Source organism: Athene cunicularia (genome assembly GCF_003259725.1).
Source record: "Athene cunicularia isolate RWA chromosome 1 unlocalized genomic scaffold, athCun1 chr1_part1, whole genome shotgun sequence".
In the NCBI taxonomy this organism is placed as follows: domain Eukaryota; kingdom Metazoa; phylum Chordata; class Aves; order Strigiformes; family Strigidae; genus Athene; species Athene cunicularia.
The window spans coordinates 2,958,974-2,978,245 of record NW_020799091.1 but is presented as its reverse complement, the minus strand read 5'-3'; the positions used below and the strand labels follow the sequence as shown (position 1 = coordinate 2,978,245).

General features: G+C 48.2%; 2 protein-coding genes across 5 annotated transcripts in view; one reads left to right on the top strand and one right to left on the bottom strand.

The window, feature by feature from the left end:
• Positions 1–12,815, top strand: part of GAB2 (GRB2 associated binding protein 2) — a 43,071-nt gene extending 30,256 nt beyond the window's left edge. The window contains exons 6-10 of one of the 2 annotated variants that reach the window (XR_003397632.1): positions 585–675; positions 2,458–2,560; positions 3,439–3,564; positions 5,550–6,274; positions 6,322–12,815. Coding sequence is in view for 1 of the 2 variants with exons in the window: in XM_026840952.1 (XP_026696753.1) it covers positions 585–675; positions 2,458–2,560; positions 3,439–3,564; positions 5,550–5,693 (464 nt within the window). In the remaining variant the exon portion in view is untranslated. Of the gene's footprint in view, positions 1–584; positions 676–2,457; positions 2,561–3,438; positions 3,565–5,549 lie in introns of both variants that reach the window. The other variant, XM_026840952.1, reaches the window with a different exon arrangement.
• Positions 12,816–15,615: 2,800 nt separating this feature from the next.
• The window catches only part of USP35 (ubiquitin specific peptidase 35), a 28,145-nt gene continuing 24,488 nt past the window's right edge, over positions 15,616–19,272 (bottom strand). For all 3 annotated transcript variants that reach the window (XM_026844837.1, XM_026844828.1, XM_026844848.1), the window contains exons 10-11: positions 17,879–19,094; positions 15,616–17,201 (exon numbers count right to left, since the gene is read on the bottom strand). In XM_026844837.1, the coding sequence (XP_026700638.1) occupies positions 17,031–17,201; positions 17,879–19,094 (1,387 nt within the window). In that variant the 3' untranslated portion in view covers positions 15,616–17,030. The remainder of the gene's footprint in view (positions 17,202–17,878; positions 19,095–19,272) is intronic.

Genomic DNA, 19,272 nt, shown 5'->3' with positions numbered 1-19,272 from the left:
CTTTGCCTACATCCTCCAAGTCCTACCCCAAACCATCGTCCAACAGGTCATCAAGGAGATGCCAAGGAGGAGGGCTCCCATCATTAGGGTGTCAGCACCTAACCCCATCAACATGCTAAGTGAGGGCTGGTCCGTAGTGCAGCAGTCTTCTCTTCCACCTAATGAACCACTCAGGATGAGAAGAGCTTTCATGTTACCCTGCAGATGTCCTTTCACTTTCCATATAGTGAAACGCTGTGGCCAGAAGCAGCTCAGGGCTGGCAGAGCCTGGTCTTGTCCCCATCTAAAAGGCTTGGGCATTTTTAGCAGATGTCTATTCCCTGGGAGGCACATTGCCCTTCTGGTACCACACATCCACTTTGGGTCTGAGAGCCAGAAGGAAAAGTTGACTGTTTTCCCCCAGTCCTGTGTAAATGAGTGCGGAGATTTTGGTTGGGGGGATTTGTCATCAGCAAGGAGAGCTGGGGAGCTGAAGAGCAGAATGGGAAGCAACCAACAATTTCTTGGGGACCCTCTCATGCCAGTCGTGGACACTGAATTGTAGGAATGTGCTGCCTCTGAATAAAGGCTTTTCTCCTCCCCAGCAAAGCCATCACCACTGGACCTGAGGAACAACACTGTCATCGATGAGCTTCCCTTCAAATCGCCGGTCACAAAATCCTGGTCCAGGCCAACGTGAGTAATGGTTGGGATATGAATTCTCACTCTGTTTCAACAGCAGATTGCTGGTCTTGCTCTCGCTGGTGTCCACATGTAGCCTCACTGTCACTTCTGTCACGGATTAAACATATCTGACTGAGTGCAAGGGGGATGTCAGCTGTCCTCCTGCCTCCACTTGCCGCAGAGGTTTCTCCTGGCCCACCATCTCTTCTTATTGAAGGAGCATGTTTCTCATGGACCACCTTGAGTCAAGCTAGAAGTAAGTCCAGACTTTCCCCAAAAGCTGGATGATCCCTTCAGCCTTCAGTGTGTTCTCTGTCAATTTTAGAAACAGGAGCTGCAGAGCTGAGTCATGCACCATCTGCACTGGGCTGAAAGTCCACTTTGCCCAACACCTTACCCCCATCAGGGACCATCAGGAGCTATCTGGGAAGAGGGGCATTTATGGAGTAATTCTATCCTAAAATACCCTGCTACACCAGGGCTATTTGGGGTTTTCTTGGTCACTTCATAGCCAGATGCTTTTGAAGTAGAGGGGCTCTTCTCTTGGACCCCTCACAAGCTTAGTCAAGTGTTCTAAGAGCCAGAGTCATATTTCCCCACATCACAGCTTGTGGCGGGAAGATAAATTCATTTAGGTTGGGATTTCACATGAAAGCCCAGCATGTGGCCAAGCAGCTAAATTAAGACCCCTTGAAGACTTTTCCTATTTCTGGGTTCTGACAACTCCTAGAGAGCTGTGGCTCTGACACAGGACCTGTGGTCCACCACGACTCATGACCCAGCTGAGCCACCCCGACTCAGCTTCACTGGGGGTGCGCGGCATGATTTCACATCCAGAAAACCCCACTGCAGTCTCAAAATGCAGGGTGACACTCACAGGATCTGACCAAGCTGTGTTTTGATTGCCTTGAAAGCAAAGCCTAGCCTGAAGGAAGTCTGCAAAATGAAACCAAGGCACTTCAGAGCAAATTCTGCCGGCCAAAAATAACAGGATTCGCACGATTCCAGTTCTGCTGCTAATTCATGGTCTGATGTTGTCCAATGAAAGGCAGAAGCAAAGCTTGGCTGCTATGACTTCTCTAATAAATTGGATTGTGTGGAGACTGACTGCAGGGCATGAGCACTGTGTGCTGAAATCACTGCACCAGGAAACAGTGAGTGGGGTTTGATTGACAAGACATCCGAACCCGGAGAAGCTAATGGATTTTTCCCTTATCAGCTAATCATATGACTCTGCCTCTACTGCAAGGCAACAAATAGCTTTTTAAGACACAAGCTTTAATGCCAACTGCTGATTGCATTATGTTATTCTGTGTAATTAGATTTGGCCAATTGAAAGCAAGACAATGCCTCAGAGGCTTTGTTTTCCAGCAAAAAAATTCAGATAGGGTCCTGCACAGCAAACAAATCCCGGAGCTGTGTTGCAGCTGGAGGTAAGAAGCTGCACCAAGACTGGCCCTGCATCCTCCATAATTAAATACTTCCTGTGAGATAAGAGTTTGTGGAGCCTGATTTATGTAGCCGATAGCAAGAGAGTTACGGGTACATAGCAAACAAAGCATTATTAAAAAGTCCTAGAAAGAAAAAAAAAAAAATCCAACAAGACCAGGCCTAGTGATTTCTGAACCATGGGAAGGTCAGGTTAGGAGAACCTCAACGCCAGCAGCTCTTCTTCATGCCCAGTCCCCAGATCTGAGCATGGTGATGTTTGGAGCCATCAGGTGCTTCCCTCGCCCACCCCTTCTTGGCAATGGACAAGCAGGACCTCAAACACGTTGACCCTTGTCCTTACAGGCAGACCTTCAACGCCGGCTCTTTGCAATACTGTCGCCCTGTCTCCTCCCAGAGCATCACCAGCACTGACTCAGGAGACAGCGAGGAGAACTACGTGGCAATGGTAAGAGCCTCACAGCTAAGATATATGGTCCTGGCAGGACGTATACGTTCCCCAGCTCTGCAAACACATTCCTAGCTGATGACATGACAGTGCTCAGATAGCGCTGTGATGAATGTGGTGTGCGTCCTTACGTACATCCCTACGTGCACGAAACAATGACTTTCGTTCCTAAAATGACACGTTCCACTGGGTTTTTAACTGTTTATGAGAGCAGAAATGTGTATCACCTACTTTGCCAGGAATTAAGAGGGGATAAAAACATCTATGAACTGTCACGGTCTGTTTTCCTAATTTAAGTTGATTTTTTTCATGTTGTTTTTTTTTTTTTCCCCTAATAGCTGTTGACATCATGTTTGTGTGGAGGGCAGGGGCTATCGGAGCAGCACCAGAGAGTGACACTGCTTATAGGGAGGGGATTTTGTCTTTCTCTGCAAATCTGTTGACTTGAGGCATATTTTTGAGCCTATGTAACCAAGGGGGTAGAGGAAATCTGTGCTCTGTGTAGCCTGGTTGTGATTAGTGAAGATCCCAGAGTTGTCTGGCCTTGCTGAGGTGTGGTTCCTGGGAAAGGCTGAGGCCCACATCTGATGTCAGGCACGTGAATAATATCAGCACAAAGGCAGCTGAACTGCTCTGATACATAAAATCAAGAGCATGAGCTTGAAATAATTGTTGGGACAATACACAATACGTATAGTCCCCCAGGGGTTCTGCACACCCTGGTCCCCGAGAGACAGATGAGCACATATCCAGGCTGGGACCTTTCTTAAAAGTACCACCAAGGCATTTCATTGCCAGATTTGTGTTAATACTTTTTTTTTTTTTTCCTTCTTCACATTTTAATCCTCATTATCTCTCCTATCTCTTCCCTGCATTAGCAAAACCCCATTTCTGCTTCTCCTGTTCCTAGTGGCACCAACAGCCCAGCGCCTAAAAAGAGTTCAGGGAGTGTGGATTATCTGGCCCTGGACTTCCAGCCAAGCTCACCAGGGCCACACAGAAAGGTACGGGGCATTTTATAAACTTACGATTAAAAGTGATGCGTTTAAGGGTTTTTATCCACATTGGCAACAGCATGGTCCAAAGCCCTGAGCAGGGGTGGTAAGTGGTAATCTCAGAGGAGTGTTTTTTCCTGCAGATCTGCTGCTATATCTATTTTAGGTCAGACTCGGTCTCTGTCGCATGTTCGCAGCCTTGCTGAAGCGTTACCAGAAGCATGGATGTGCAGGGGTTCAGGGGTGCTGATGAGACCAGAAATTCAGCTGTACATTGTATATGTCCATTGTATATTCAGAAGTTGTCAGGAGTATCCCAAGAAGTATCAGAAAATTTCTTTTTCCTCCTTCAGAACAACAGGTCATCTAAAACCAGACTCGGGTTTTTCCACCTGAGATACTTTCAGAAAATACTGGGCACCTGTCTCCTGCCAGTCGTGCCATTTGGTCAAGAAAAGTACAAACAGCTTTCAAAAAGTGAAGCTGATGTTTAAAAGCTAGGTTAGGTTGAGCTGATCAAGACATTGCCCGGTGAGAAAGAGCTGTGAGGAGAAGATGGGTCAGGAATGGGATGCCTGTGCCAAGTGTCATGCAGTAATGTGGAAGGGGAAGCTCCTAAAGACCCAGATGTAGGTGACTTTTCTCCAGGTTCATACACAGGAGTGAATCATAGGAAAATAGGGCAGTGGAGGACCTCAGGGCATCCCCACATCCCAAAGAAACTCTCTCTCCTGAGGTGACAGATGACACTTAAAGATCTCATATGATGGAGATTTTTTTAGGACAACAGGGAATGGCCTCAAGTTGTGCTGGGGAAGGTTTAGACTAGATATCAGGAAGCATTTCTTTTCAGAAAGAGTTGGGCGTTGGAATGGGCTGCCCAGGGAGGTGGTGGAGTCCCCATCCCTGGAGGGGTTGAAGAGTCGGGCTGACCCAGCGCTGAGGGATCTGGGGGAGTGGGGAACTGTCAGTGCTGGGTTAACGGTTGGACTGGATGATCTCCAAGGTCCTTTCCAACCTAGTTGATTCTGTGATTTCACAACCTCCCTACCAAGGCCACATACTAAGATGAAGAGGACACCCAGGGGTGACTGAATGGGCTGGGGAGGGACCAAAGGCAGGTCCTGCTGGGTGCCACCCTGAGCAAACTGGGAGGGGGAAGGAGAGACTGGCTCAAGCAAAGCAGCGCCCTGAGCAAGGAGATGGTGAAGGACAAGGCATTGTATAAACCTGTGTGGGAACCACCTGTGAGTTGGCCTCGACTTTCTCAAACACTGCCTTGTTTCCTAGGCAAAACATCCCACTGGGTAGGTGTTTTTATTAGCTGACAGTTGTCCCTGGATTGTTTCTTTCTGCCCAGCAATATTTCTGCAGATAATACCAATTTATATTACATCCCAACCTGGAAAGGTGATTTTAGACCATGAAAAAACATCCCCTGGCTCCGGTTGCGAGCAGCTGGGAATTCCTCTGAAATACTTGTAGAGGCAGACAAAGTTCCAGGACTCAAGAAACTATGGAAAAAAGTATCTCCTTCTTCCTCAACAGGTCTCCTGGGTGAACCTGCAAACATATCTGTTATTTGGGGGATGAAAATAAGCTAAGAGGGATGGAGCTGGGGTTTTTATGTGTATCTATAAGAGTTCTTGAGTTCTTTACAGGAAAATGAGCAAGATGCAACTCTGAATTTGAGATATCAGCAGTTAGCTACCACAACTGTGGCCAAACATTTATGTCACAGTTGTGATGGGAAGATAGAGACCCAGGTGCTGTTTCTACCCTCCCATTGCACTGCAGTCTCATGCATGCAAGATGCAGAGCAGACTGAAATCCTTCATCCAAGACCCTTTGGGAGGTTAGAGGGAGGGTGATGAGCTATCGAGTCTGCAAGAAAATCAGGAGAGGTGACAGTGTGCTGCTGTGGGACGGAGCGAGGGGTAAGAGCAGGGAGCTGATGAGTGACCAGGCGGTGGCCGTGTTTCTCCTCCCTGCAGCCCTCCACCTCATCAGTCGCCTCGGACGAGAAGGTTGATTACGTGCAAGTGGACAAGGAGAAGACACAGGCACTGCAGAGCACCATGCAGGAGTGGACTGATGTGCGGCAGTCCTCGGAGCCCGCCAAGAACACGAAGCAGTAGCCCCTGGGGCAAGCAGTGAAACAGGCAAATGTCTCGGCAGTTTTCCCCAGCTGGGGCCCCGCCGGGCTGCCAGCTCCACTTGGGCTGGATTTCTAAGACTTGTCTGTGGAGAGGAGGGGGGTCTTCATTTTTATTTTTTTTTTCTTTTAAGACAAAAAGAAACTTAATTTCAGGGGAAGACTTGGCAGATACTGTTTGCCAGTGATAAAGACCAACTATGTTCGGTGGCTCGGTTTGGGCTTTAGCTGCTGGATGCACTATCCAGGAACTTCGATTTAGCAATACCAGGTTTCACCCTACACATCTTTTGCTTACAGCTATTAAAGCCACCTTGTATGTGCTAACACTGCATCATCTCTCCCCGTCTTCTTCCAAACTGTACCCCCAAACCATGCCATGTAGGTTTGCAGCCTCTCTCACAGGACATCATTCCCCAGGTCGGATTCCCCACTCTCTATGGTTGCCCTCTGCCTCCTCCCAATCCCGAAATTGAGCAAGGACCATTCCTTTTGAAATCACTTCTGTTGTCCCATCTCTTGTAAATAATATGTTCAAAACCTCTGAGGGCTATACTCCTCCTGGTAGGACAACCCCCATGGTTTTAGTTGTGGTTGTTAACGTTCAGGAGCTTGAAGAGCAGCCAGACTGTCCCATTGAACAGACTCGGAAGCCCAAGACTTGCCCCATCATACACACACGTGTATATGCCAGCACATGCTCGCACACATGCATGCACGTGTGAAACAACCAGTTTTGTGGGGTGTCTTCTGCCTTTGATGCTCTCCAGCATCTCTCAAAGTCAATGATCTGGAGAGATTGGCTTTGGATAGCAGAATTTAAGCACTGACCCACTGCCTAGCTGAAACAAATTGCCTGTGAATCTGGCCCTAAGAACCAAAATCTGACCTTTGTGGCAACAAAAAAAGCCCATAGAGTGAGAGTCCTACATCTGCAGGCATCATGAGAAGCTCTGTGGTTGAGTATGAGGGGTGCAGGAAGGTTCTGGAGACTCTGTATATCTGGACTGGTGCGAGGATGAGTGACAAGGAGGGAGTGGAAGGCTGTTGCAAGGACTGGGAGAAAGTGGGTGCTGTACTGCAGAGGTTGGTCTTGGGTGAGGAGGTCCAGTGGGGTGTGTCTTGGAGGAATGGAGTAGAGTAATTGGAATGTTGGTTGATGGTGAGGATTTAGGCTTGGGAAGAGGCTGGTCAGGAGAGTTAGGGCAAGGTGTTTCCGTATTAACTTTAATGTAGCATTATGGTTGGTTTGGGGTGGGTGAAAAGAACTGGACTAGATATTTTCCCCCCATCTTCAGCAATGTTTCTTCAACACAGAAATGGGGCTTCTTGATGTTAATGACCCTAGGCTCTAATTATGGGTGGGAATCTGCTGTTGCCCCTTGTCAGCATCATTGACACATCCAGGCTTTGGGATTGCTCCCCAGACAGCTGCTGAGTGCAGAGAGCCAAGAAGGAAGAGACAGTTTATTGCAGAGATAATAATTCATGATCTCATGAAAACAGGAAGGACTAGGGATTGCCATGGAGCAGCCTGATTGCCAGACAGCAAGCACTGACACGAACAAACAGGCCAACCACCTACTGAGAGACAAACGATGGAGACATTAGAAAGATTAGGTAATAATATTGATTAAATAGCTGGAGCTATTCTTTCTGCAAGTTGAACCCCTCCCAGTGCCACAGGCTCTATGTTCCACCAACACCACCAAGTTGTATTGATTATAGATGCTTGAGCATTAGCACATCTGTTTAAGCTTGGCCTGAGTTTGGAAAAGGCCTGATGTAACCCACACAGGGACAGGATAGCAGTCTCTTAAGGGCTGCTTGTTGGTAAAATAAGTCTTGAACTTCCAACACCAGTTTATGTTTTCTTCCCCCATGCCATGAAAGGGAAGGATATTAATGCAAAAGCTCTGACAGCCCTTTTAAGACATTGAAGTGTTGGCCTTTTACAGAAATAATGACGCAAATGAAGCTCATGGTGAAAAAAATAACCATCTAGGAGAAAAGAAATGGAAAAAAAAAAAGATCCAGAAGGGAAGATATAGCACAGCCAGATGCTTTCTGAAGGTTGGGGAGTGTGTTACAGCCTGCAAGGGCCTTTGCCTCTCACTGGGGGCTTGCACGCTTGCATGGTGAGATAATGAAATGAAGACCAGAGTACAGTGTTTCATATTTCTATAGCCTCTTTCATCACTGCATCTCAGGGGAGGCTAATCTTTGGGCCTGATCCAAAGCCCACCGAAGCGTGTGTTCAGCCAGCTGAGAGCAAGCTCCCCATCCCCAGGGAAAAGCAAATGTGACTCAAGTGGAAAGCTGATTTTTTTCCTAATTCATCCTCTAAACTGTTAGGTGGACACAAAGGAAGATGAGGTTGGGAGAGAAGGGTTACGGTGCATGCTGGTTGTATTTCTCTGCCAAAATTGCGCTTTTCTCCTCTCGCACTAAAATGCAGCCACCTCTGAGGTGGATTGCAGCAGGAATTTTGGGAATGGCTCTTTATGCTGCTTTGGGTCTCTCTCAATCAAACAATGCAACTATTCTCAAGATGAAACTGAGCCCAGCTGCAGGCTAAAAAAAATTTAAACCGGACCAAAAGCCTGGAGAAATCAAGTGATGGCCCATGCTCAGATTGAGTCTTTTACTCCACCTGGAAGATGGGGAACTCAGGTCGTCCCAAAAATACCCTGAAAGCAGGGAGGTGAAGAGGAGGCAGCAGCAATAGACCTTTCTGATGGTGCAGTGGCCTGAGAGACAACACAATGGGTTGGGATGCATTTTGTTGAGTCGGTGCCCTGCGATTCTGTGCTGGGATTAGGTGCATTCAGTGCCCACCCCCAAAGCATTAATTAAGATTGGAAAAGCCCTTCATGAAGAAGCTAGTCCTTTTTCTCCACATCCCAGAAATGTCTGCATTTGTTCATGGGGCACACAATAGCATGGGATAGCTCTTTTCCCCGTTTCAGTCTGCCTTCATGACCATCCCCAGCAACTGACCCTTTGCATTCAGCCAACCAAGGACCAAGCCATCCCCAAAGCAGCCATTTTGCAACTGCTGGTTGCCTGTCCCTCTCTGCTTTGCAGTGAGGTCTCTGTTTTCCCAGACGCAGGTATATTCCTCCATTTTTTTTCCCTGCTAAGCACCAAGCAAATGGCCCCTCCGAACTAAAGAGCAGCCCATAGACTCTATTCATTGCCATATAGACATGAGTATATCAAACCCTCCTGAAAGCCATTAAGTAATCAATGGCTGCAGTGGAAATAGTCATTCCTGATGGTTGCCGAGCTGATTACAGAAGTCCCTGATGATTAATGTTTGTGCAGTATTTAGTCTTAAACCATATTGAAAAGCAGCTGGTTTAATTACACGGACTGCCAAGAACTTTGTCCTGAAGGCATTGAATTTATTACATCCACTCTATACTTGGATGCTCAAGTACGACTGGGTCTTTTGTTAGAAATAGGTATTTTAGGAAGCTGAGAACACTGCAAATGATTCATTTTAATTGCAATTAAAATGGCTTGAGTCTTCTCGTCAGAGCCTGCTCTTCAGCTCTATGGTTCCATTTAAGCGAAGGGATGTGCTTTGTGTTTGTGCGTGCTCGTGGAGAAGGGTTGTCGGTGGGACAAGCATCATGACCTCACTATTTAGTTTTATGAAGTACCAAGGCCATGGCTCAAAGTTCTGCCCAAGTTTTAAAATGTCTAAGCTGTTGGTTTTAAAGACAGAAGTCTCCAAAGGTGTGTGCAACTGCTGCCCATGGTTCCTCTGTCTGGTGAGATGTGTGATCTACCTTGGAGCTGCTTTGCTCTGAGGTGACATTTGAGTGTTCAGTGGGAAATACATTCACATCTCTAAATGGATGCCAGGCTTAGGCTTGGTCTCAAGTTGGAAAAAGAAAATACATGTGAGTGTAGACTGTGCCAGCGTAAAGCTGAGTGTCTGGAAGATAGGGCCAAATCCAGAGCCCGAACCAAAAGGTAGTTATGACTTGGGTGAAGTGGGAGCTAACTGGGATGGATTTAGACCCAGAGCTACCATCCACTGACAAGGGTTATATATGGGAGGATGTGAGGTTGGGAGGAGAGAGGGCAGGGGAGTTTGCCAGCAAGACTTGAGTCTTGGTCCTCACCATGTGCTCCTTTGGCATGAGTCTCAAGTCAGATATATTGAGATCTGTGGGTTGTGGAGTGGGTTTTTGCTCAATAAAAGCCATGCACTGGTGGGAGGGGAGCTCCCACTGCTCTCAAGACTTACCCAGGGCACTTCACTCTCAAGGGGGTCATCATCTTGCCCAACAAAATGATGCCTCGGTGCTCTGACTTTCAGAGAACCTTGGTCCATGTACCCAGCTCTGAGCTGGACAGGAGAAGCCCTACCAGAAATGTGGGGACCCAGACATGCTCAGAGACACCTTGCTCTGGGGCTCCCATGAGATGGTCATGGGCAGCAGTGCCATGGCTTCAGAGGGTCATCCCACGAGGATCCACCTTCATCCTTGGAGCTTTTCAAGACCAGGCTAGATCAACACCATAGTTTGGAGAAGAGAGTGGGACTAGAGACATCTCTTCCCCCTCAATTTACCCTGAGATCCTGTGCTGCTGGGGCTGAGCGGAGACTCCTCCATGTGGTGGAAGAGGCCAAAAGTATTGCCTAGAGTCCTGTAGAGTCCGAAACAGGGCCAGGGCCTCTCCTCTGGCTATGAAGCCAAGTGGCAAAGCACAGCTCAACCCCTGAGACCATAGCCCCCAACAAGAGAACCTAATCCACACTGGGGCTATCCCTTGCACCTGGGAGAGGGCTGACTGGCTCAGACCAAGTCATCCAGGACATGGACACACAGTCTGAGCAACTCGGGGACAGCTTGAACCTGTATATTTTTTAGAAACCAGAGCTCTCTGCAGCCCCACACCAGCCCCTACACCCTGGTGTCCCAGACCCTTGAGCATATCCGGAAGAGTTGGCTTGCTTTGGCCACCCGTTGAGCATGGCTACTTGGGAAGGGTAGAGCCATGTCCAGGTCTTATGTGGTGGTGGATTTTGGTAAGAAGATGTTTAAATAGCTCCCAGGTCCTGGCCTAGACGGCGAATAAGAGGATAGTTTTCCCAAGTCATGCTTGCATTGTTTTTGCACCTGGTGATATTGCTATTCCATGTAAAAGTTGACACCCGTGTGCACTGTGTCCTGTTGATGGGATGTTGTCTGGATGAGATGGATGCAGTGGGGCTGTGCCTATGGAGAAGAGCCACTTGTAACGGGAAGGGCGAAGAGCAGAGCCTAACCCCAAACCCAGCCAGAGGACACTCATGGCCATCAAAGAGCCGACAAGAAAATCAGAGGGACCAGTCCAGCATCAAATCACAAGGGCCAGTAAACCAGTTTAGATGCCTGGTGAGTCTGCATGTCTCTCTTCTCTGCCCAGAAAGCATCAGCCTGCCCACATGTACATAATGATCTTGCAACTGTTAATGAGGCTCTTGAAGGTAGAGATGTCCACCTTTTCGTCATGATTTCTCCTTGGCCTGCAGCAATTCAACCCTACATCAGCTTGTTCTTGGTGTCTCATCCTTGTAGTCGCAATTTTATCTCCTTGTTCACAACTCCTGGAGTTGTACTCTTAACCAGGTTGCTACTTTAGTAGCTGCTCCTGAGAAAAGTTGATATGTAGCAAGGTGTCACCAAAGAGCTCTCCCCCTGCCAACCCATGGCCAGCCAGTCCTGGCACATGACATCCAAATTTTAACATCTGGAGCAGAAGCTGGGCCACATGACTGAAACAGCTCTGGAGCTGAAAGAACCTCTCAGTGGACTTGCTTCCAATCAGCAGGCTTTTAATTTTTGTTGCAGCCCATTGCTAACATATAACGGGTTCATTTGTAGGCCAGTGGGTTGACTACGTGGAAGAGGTCTGCTCCAAGACCAGGAGATAAGAAATCATCTTTTTAACTGTTGTTCTTTCGGTGACACCACACTTTATCGTTAGGTGGGATGAAGGCGTTCATTTGAACTCTGCATCCCGCTCTTTCTCCAGCTTGTAAAAATGAAGATTTTTAATACACAGATGCATCGTGTGGTGTAGTCAATTGACAGCTAATAATGCAAAGAGCTGGTTTAGAGTCTGCATCCAACAGCCAGGCAGCTTCTGGTAGTACCCCGTTGTCATGCCCAGCATCACACACAACACTACACACCCCGCTCTGCAAAGCTCATTAAAAAACTCTCATTCTCCACTACCAAGGTGGAAAAAAAAACTTGGCAGAATTTTCTCCTGAGCAAGGCAGGTGGGGGAAAAGCCATTTGCACAGTTTCAGTGTTCTGCTGCCACCTTGACCCTGAAAATGTAATGTTTTCTTTGAGAGCCCTTTGGATGTGGTGGCTGAAGCACCTCACGGAGAGGGGAAGGAAGCAGGACCCTGGGCTCCATGGGGAGCCCACCGATGAATCCCATAGGGTTAGGACCAAACCTTTAGAGTAGTTATGTCCCACTTAACCCAGCCCTTGGCGAAGTCAGCGAGTCCCCAATGACTCTGGCCATTGTTGCATGGGAACAGACCCAGCCAAATTAGGGTAGTTTTCTCCATTTGTTTCTTAACCTTCTGTGAGGGGTGGGGGGGGTCAGAGCCCTGGCTTTGAAGCCGTCACGTCGGCAGCCAATTCGCAGGGATGTTTTGTGTGTTTAAAAGCCTATGACTGTTCTTAAAGAGAAGCATTTTTAAATTTTTTTTTTCCATTTGTAGAAGGAAGGACAAGAGTAATCTGTGGCAAACTGTACAGTACGTGTCTTCTTGTGGTGTCACTGTTTGAATGGTTATTAAGTTTTCAAATCACTGTGGACAGCTAATCATTTAAGTTATTAATTTATTCTTTGGGGTTTTGTTGTTTGGTTTTTTTTAAGTAATTTGAAACAATTATTTATCCTGTAAATCGGTCTTGAGTGAAGCCTAGATAATACTTTTTTTTGCTGTTAATAAACATGGTACATGCCTGACGTGAAGGTGATCTCATTCTTAAGTACTGTATATGCAGCAGGAAAGCAACGGGAAAATAAAAGAATAATAATAAAAAGACATCTCTCACTGGTGACTCCCAGCATGGATTCAGAGTGGGGAGAGAAAAGAGGGAATTAATGACTGGATCAAGTTGAATTATGCAGCACCTTTAAAGCTTTCAGAGCATCTTCCCAGCATGTCACCAAATATCCTCTACAGCTTCAGGTGTCCTGTCTGTGTAATGAGGGCCTTTAGGATGCAGTCAGGATTCTTCCCAATACCTGAACACAAACCATGTGTTTTTCAGCCACTGAAGTGAATTTCAAACTATGTATCTGCTCCAGGGATACACTTTGGTGTGTGCAGGGTGAGGACAAATACTGCCTTCATTGCCCATCAGCAGCTCAACACCTGTAAGCCCCAGCTCAGGACAGCAAATCACCCATAAAAACCTAAGCACAAGAAAAATCCCTTTTCCCAGCGTTAAAAGTTCAACACCCCCTTCAAGACACTTACATCTACTTTTAAAAAAAAACCCAGACACCTGAGGACAGACACCTCCCTGCAGCACAGCCCCTGTAACCCCTTTCTTTAGACAGGAGTAGCATCACCTCACATCTGCAGCACATCTGGGATCCCAAACCTGGAGCTGGGGACTCCACTGTGGGCTCTCCTCAGCCAGAGGAATGTGTGAAACTACAGGCCATACTTCTGGATATACCACAGTATATACTTTAACGATACACCATATACAAATATTTCAGTTATTACTAACACTAATATTAATACAATCTATACCAGAATTGGTATAGCACAGATAGTAACACACTATACTAAAGCTATACCAGACTTCTGTAAGGCCTTTGATATGGACCCCCATAACATTCTTACCTCTAAATTGGAAGGAGATGGGTTTGATGGATGGACTGCTAGATGGATAAGGAATTGGCTGGAAGGCCGTGTCGAAAGATTTACTGCTCAGTATCCAAGTGGAAACAAGTAATGAGTGTTGTCCCTCAAGGGTCCATACTGGGACCAATACTGTATCTTCATCAATGACATGGACAGTGGGATTGAGTGCACCCTCAGCAAGTTTGCAGATGACACCATGCTGAGTGGTGTGGTTGGTACCCTAGAGAAGAGGAATGCCATCCAGAGGGACCTTGACAAGCTTGAGGAGTTGGTCTCATGAAGCTGAACGAGGCCAAGTGCAAGGTCCTGCGTGTGGGTCAGGCAATCCCCGGTATCAAGACAAACTGGGAGATGAAGGGCCTGGAAAGCCCGCCGTATCCTGGGCTGCATCAAAAGAAGCGTGGCCAGCAGCTCGAGGGAGGTGATTCTGCCCCTCTACTCCACTCTTGTGAGACCCCACCTGCAGTGCTGTGTCCAGCGCTGTAATCCCCAACACAAGAAAGACACGGACCTGTTGGAGTGAGTCTGGAGGAGGCCACAAATATGGTTGGGGGCTGGAGCACCCCCTGTGAGGACAGGCTGAGAGAGTTGGGGGTTCAGCTGGAGAAGAGAAGGCTCCAGGGAGACCTTAGAGTGGCCTCCCAGGGCTGGAAGGGGCTGCGGGAACGGTGGGAGGGACTCGTCATCAGGGGAGTAGGGATAGGACGAGGGGGAACAGTTTTAAACTGAAAGAGGGCAGATTTAGATGAGATCTAAGGAAGAAATTGTTCCCTGTGAGGGGGGTGAGGCCCTGGCACAGGTTGCCCAGAGAAGCTGTGGCTGCCCCCTCCCTGGAAGGGTTCAAGGCCAGGTTGGACGGGGCTTTGGGCAACCTGGGCTGGTGGAAGGTGGCCCTGCCCATGGCAGGGGGGTTGGAACTAGATGATCTTCAAAGGTCCCTTCCAACCCAAACCATCCCATGGTTCTATGATTCTATAATATTAACAGTGTATTACTAATACCATATATTATAATATACTAATACTAGTATAGTTATAATATGATAACATATGGTTTAGTAATAATATTCACAGTAATAATAATAATAGTTTTAATAAAGTATATTAATGCAAAATTTAATCTATGTTGAGTATTTCATATATTACTCATCTTACATATATTTATCTGATAATTATAGAAATGTGTATATTATGTATATAAATACATATTTAATCTATATGCATATATATAGTAATTCTTTTGGGGACAGAATCATGGTACAACTGTAGATAATGCTGTGAAAACAGGGCTGAGTCCAAAAGGGAAATTCAATGCTAAGAATTATAGGAAACGAACAGGGACTAAACCAGACCACCTCGTTACACCGTTGAAAGTATCCAGGTTGCCATCTGTGCTGAGCACTGCGTGCAGTTTGCCTCTGCCTGTCTCAGAAAATCTTGGGGAAAAACACGCTCAGGGAAGAGCGTTTCCATGTTGGGTTGATTATCTGCCTTGATTATTTAGATTAGGATCTCATCAAGGCACAGACAGTCTTACTGCAAAAGCATCTTCCAGCACGCGGCCCAGAAAATGTCTCCAGGTGACACTCCAGCACAAAGCAAGGACCTGGCATGACAGCAACACGAAAGCTTTCAGCAACCTCTTTGGGCAGGAGGTTCATAAAAGTCTATTCATAATACTGAGAAGCACGGCACATTTTGTGTAACTTCAGTTTGGGGGTCCATATTTTTTTCTTCTTCGGACTTAAATTCAACACTCCACTGCTCATCTGCCAAGCCCCACTAACAGGGTACCCTTTGGAGGGTACGCAGCTCAAGGCTGGGCTCCCCATCCCACCTCTCCCTGCTCCCCTCTTCCAAGCCACCACTCTGCAGGGTTGTCCCACGTCCGTGAGGTTGGATGCTCATCTCCCATTGGCTTCCCCATTTCTTTTTTGACCCATCAGCCCAACGGCTATGAGTATTTGAATAAGACACTAAGCCTCTACGTTGAATTAATTTCCTTTATTTATATATAGGAAAGGCAAGAAAAGAATATGATACTATACACCAGAGATTTGATCCCAAGTGTCCTCTCTAGCAGACTTTCTGCTCTCATTATCTGTAGCAATGTCTGTGCTTTGCTTTTTCCTCCACAGCAACACAACATTCCCACCCTGATACACCACGGTCAGGATTAGGCCCTGCACCCAGAACCTAAGGCACAAGTCTCTGCCACTTGAGCTAGAGAAATCTCTACTACAGGTGCGAGGAATGAGCAGGCAGGGACAGTGGCTGGGGAGAGACACGGCAGGGAGCTGTGGTCCTGTCGACATGCTGCCCGGGGCTTGGGTTGGTCTCCTGCCACCGAAATCAGCCTCTGTCCCATTATTGATTTATATAATACATTGGTTTACATAGTATGTATTTATATTGGGTTGATATATCTGGTTGGACTACTCTCCTTGCAAATCAGCGTTTTAAAAAAACAGCTAGTGGGTTTAGGGGGGGCTCTGTCATTTGCTGCTCAGTTCAAGGTATCCCAAAGGAAAACCCAAGTTTTAAAGGGCAGATCCAGCCCCGAAAGCCATGAGATGAACACCAGCAGGAAGAGGCTAACCCAGGCCTAAAGACACGTCTGAAAAAAACAGCTGTGTGTCTGGGCCTGCTCTGTACACTTACAGCACCCAGAGGTCACCAGTAACACAACAGGGCTGGATCCCAAAAAACCTCCACTGGACCAGGTCAGTCTCTCTTGGCTGGAGGTGTTTGCGCCCCTCGGTCTCTTTTGGGTGCTTTGCAATGCTGAATAAAACCCCTCTGGTCAACCTGTCACTGCTCACTGTGACCAAGCAGGCTTGCAAGCTCACTGTCCCACCAGATCAGTGTCATCGCATTGGCTGATTGGCATTTGTCAGCTTTTTCAGCCTTTTTCTGTCTTTAGAGGTGTGTCAAGATGAGTTCTCAAAACCACATTAAAAAAAAAAAAAACCCCAAACAACAACCAAGCAGAGGGCCCCCAAAAATCAACTCAGTGCCATGGGAAGGGCTGCAGACGGGACATGCATGGGACATCTTTATCCCTGAGGCCCACTGGGTCCGTCTTCATCCCCGTCCCTGTCCCCATCCCCTCCCCAGGCTGGTGGCACGGCTCACAGCAGGCAAGACACGGCTATGCTGAAGCAAAAGGGCACTTCTCTGAGCTGTCGGCAGCTGCTCATCTCTGCTTTAGCTTAGTTATATTAAGGCGTGAAGACCAAGTGCATAGGAAGCAGTGGGACCCTCCGGGTGCCTCCAAATCAGCCCCTGAGTCCTTTTCCATTGAAATGTTCCCCAAATCCTCCTCCAGGATGCCCGCTGTCATCAGGGTGAGGAAGAGGAGCCTCTGGCTTAGGGTTGGCCCTGTGGACATTGGCCATCTGGTTTAACCCATTGGCTAGAAGACAAGTCCATGAAAGGAGCCGGATCCACCCCCACCCGCCGCCGGGCTGCAGCCCCCTGACGAGCTGTCATCATCCTTGTCCCTGTCAAAATCTCTCCACCACAGAGGGGATTTCGGCAAGGCGGAAATGTAGGCAGCTCTGTTCCTCGCTTCTTTTTCCTGCTCCTGGGAGAAGAAAGGGGGAGAAATAACACAAGCTGCAGATAAATGACCCGGGTAGGGGGATGCTCCCACCTTCCCCAAGGAGCCAGGAGCCTGTTTGGTTGCCCCTGGTGGCCTCCTCCCAATTAAACTGGAGCGAGAGAGCCATGTGCTCATCATTAGAGCTCGGTGGGAGGGATGCAAGCAAAGCGTTGCAGCTCTCCAGAGATCAAAAACCAGCCCTTCCACGTCACCTCTGGGAGAGGAGGGACCCCTCGAATTCCTCTGGGTGCTGCTCATGTCCTGCAGGACACTGCTGTTTGGAAAGCGTTGGACTCTGCCAGTTGAATGACATGTGTTCTATTATAGTTCGTATTCCCAGCTCACCCATCTTTCCCAGGCACTTAGGAGAAAATTTCAGGCAGAGCTGCCTGGGGCAGGCAACAATAAGTCAACCCCGAGCACAGTCACAAGGTGTCCCGCACCAACCTCAATGCCCAATTTCATCAGAAAACTGCCACCTCTTTATACCTGGGTGCTAAAAAGGAAAAGGGATTCAGCTTCGGGGAGTGGGTGGGTATCCACACGCACGGATTTATCTGCAGGACGTGGCCCTGCTGCTGCCCGGATGGGTGGGAATGTGGCCCCTGAGCCGGGCAGCCGCAGGATCGCACCCTGCTGTGCACGGCAGCGGGAGTTACCTGCAAGTAGAGGATGTTATCTTTGGAAATGGCTTCCATCAAGTCCTTATGGAGGGAGGGTTCACTGTGCAGGCGGCCAGCCTCGGCCAGAGCCTCGTGCAGCAGGCAGCTCTGCCTGCCCGGCCGCTGCCTGTAGAAGAGGACGTAGGCAGTGTCCTTGGGGAAGAAAGAGGTGACATTGCTGACTGATTCGAAGGAGGAGAAGGAAACCCTGGTGTCGTTGAAGAGGTACCACTGGATTTCAAAGTCCAACTGCTTGTCGGAGGCCGGTTTCGGCGCCCTGTCCCGGGGCTGCCCCTGGGGGACAGTGTCAGTGCACTCCCTGGAGTAGCAGTAGTAGTGGCCGCTCTCAGAGGAGATGCCTGAATGCACCACCACACTGCAGAGGTCATACAGGACAGACATGAAGCCACTTCCCGAGGTAGTCCTGTCCTTCCCGTGCCGGCAAACCTCCTCAGTTTCCTCCGGGGCAACAAGGACAGGCAACTTGAGCACCACAGGGATGGAGACGTTGTCCAAGATCTTCTTTCTCTTCATAGTCCGTGGGTCGAAGGAGAACCGCAGCAGCGTGAGGATGAGGTAGTGTGGACCCTCCGTCAGCTCTGCCACCTTCTCAGCGTCCTGCAAGGACGCGCATTTCTCACAGTGGTATTTATTCTCTGCTGTCAGTCTCTCTGGGGATAGAAAATAGTTGATTAAATCTGGAACGGATCTGGAGTCCTTGGGAGCACACGCCTGCTCCCCAAAAGCTGAGAGAGGGTCTTTGGCTGCATCCACTCCAACAGCATCACCACTTAAGGGATGTGCTGCTTCTCCTGGCTCCTGGAAGCCCAATGTTTCCACCGGCATCGGTGAGGCTGGAAGGTCTCCAGCCATGGGGGCCTTCCTCTGGATCCAGGGAGACCCCGTAAGCTGGCTTGAGTTTTCAGGAGGCTCAATAAACTGTGGGCCAATTTCTTCCACCGGTAAAACAGATGTGCTCCCACGCACATGCCTGTCTGGTGGGGGAAAAGCCAGGGACAGGTCTGTGAAGGCTTCTTCTCGGGAGGAGACATTCAGACACTTCAAGCAGCGGATCTTGGTCATCATTTTACCCCCAAACATCTTCTCAATCAATGTCTTGTTTAAGTAGTGATGTTCCACTGCCTGAGACATCAAGCTGGATTCCTTGAGTTTCTGGTAGATCCTTTTTCCAGTTTTTTCTTCTTCGTGTAATCTTTGGCAGGGGAAAAAAAGGCTGCGTTATGCACCAATATAACACCAAGATGTAGTTTCTAGAGTAGGGTTTCTGTTCTTCACTCCAAGGGGTTAATCCAGGTTAACCTGCCTGTGCCCAAGGGTCTGGTGTTGCGGGAGGAAGGTGGGGAGGAGTTGGGCAGGATTTGGGAACCTGA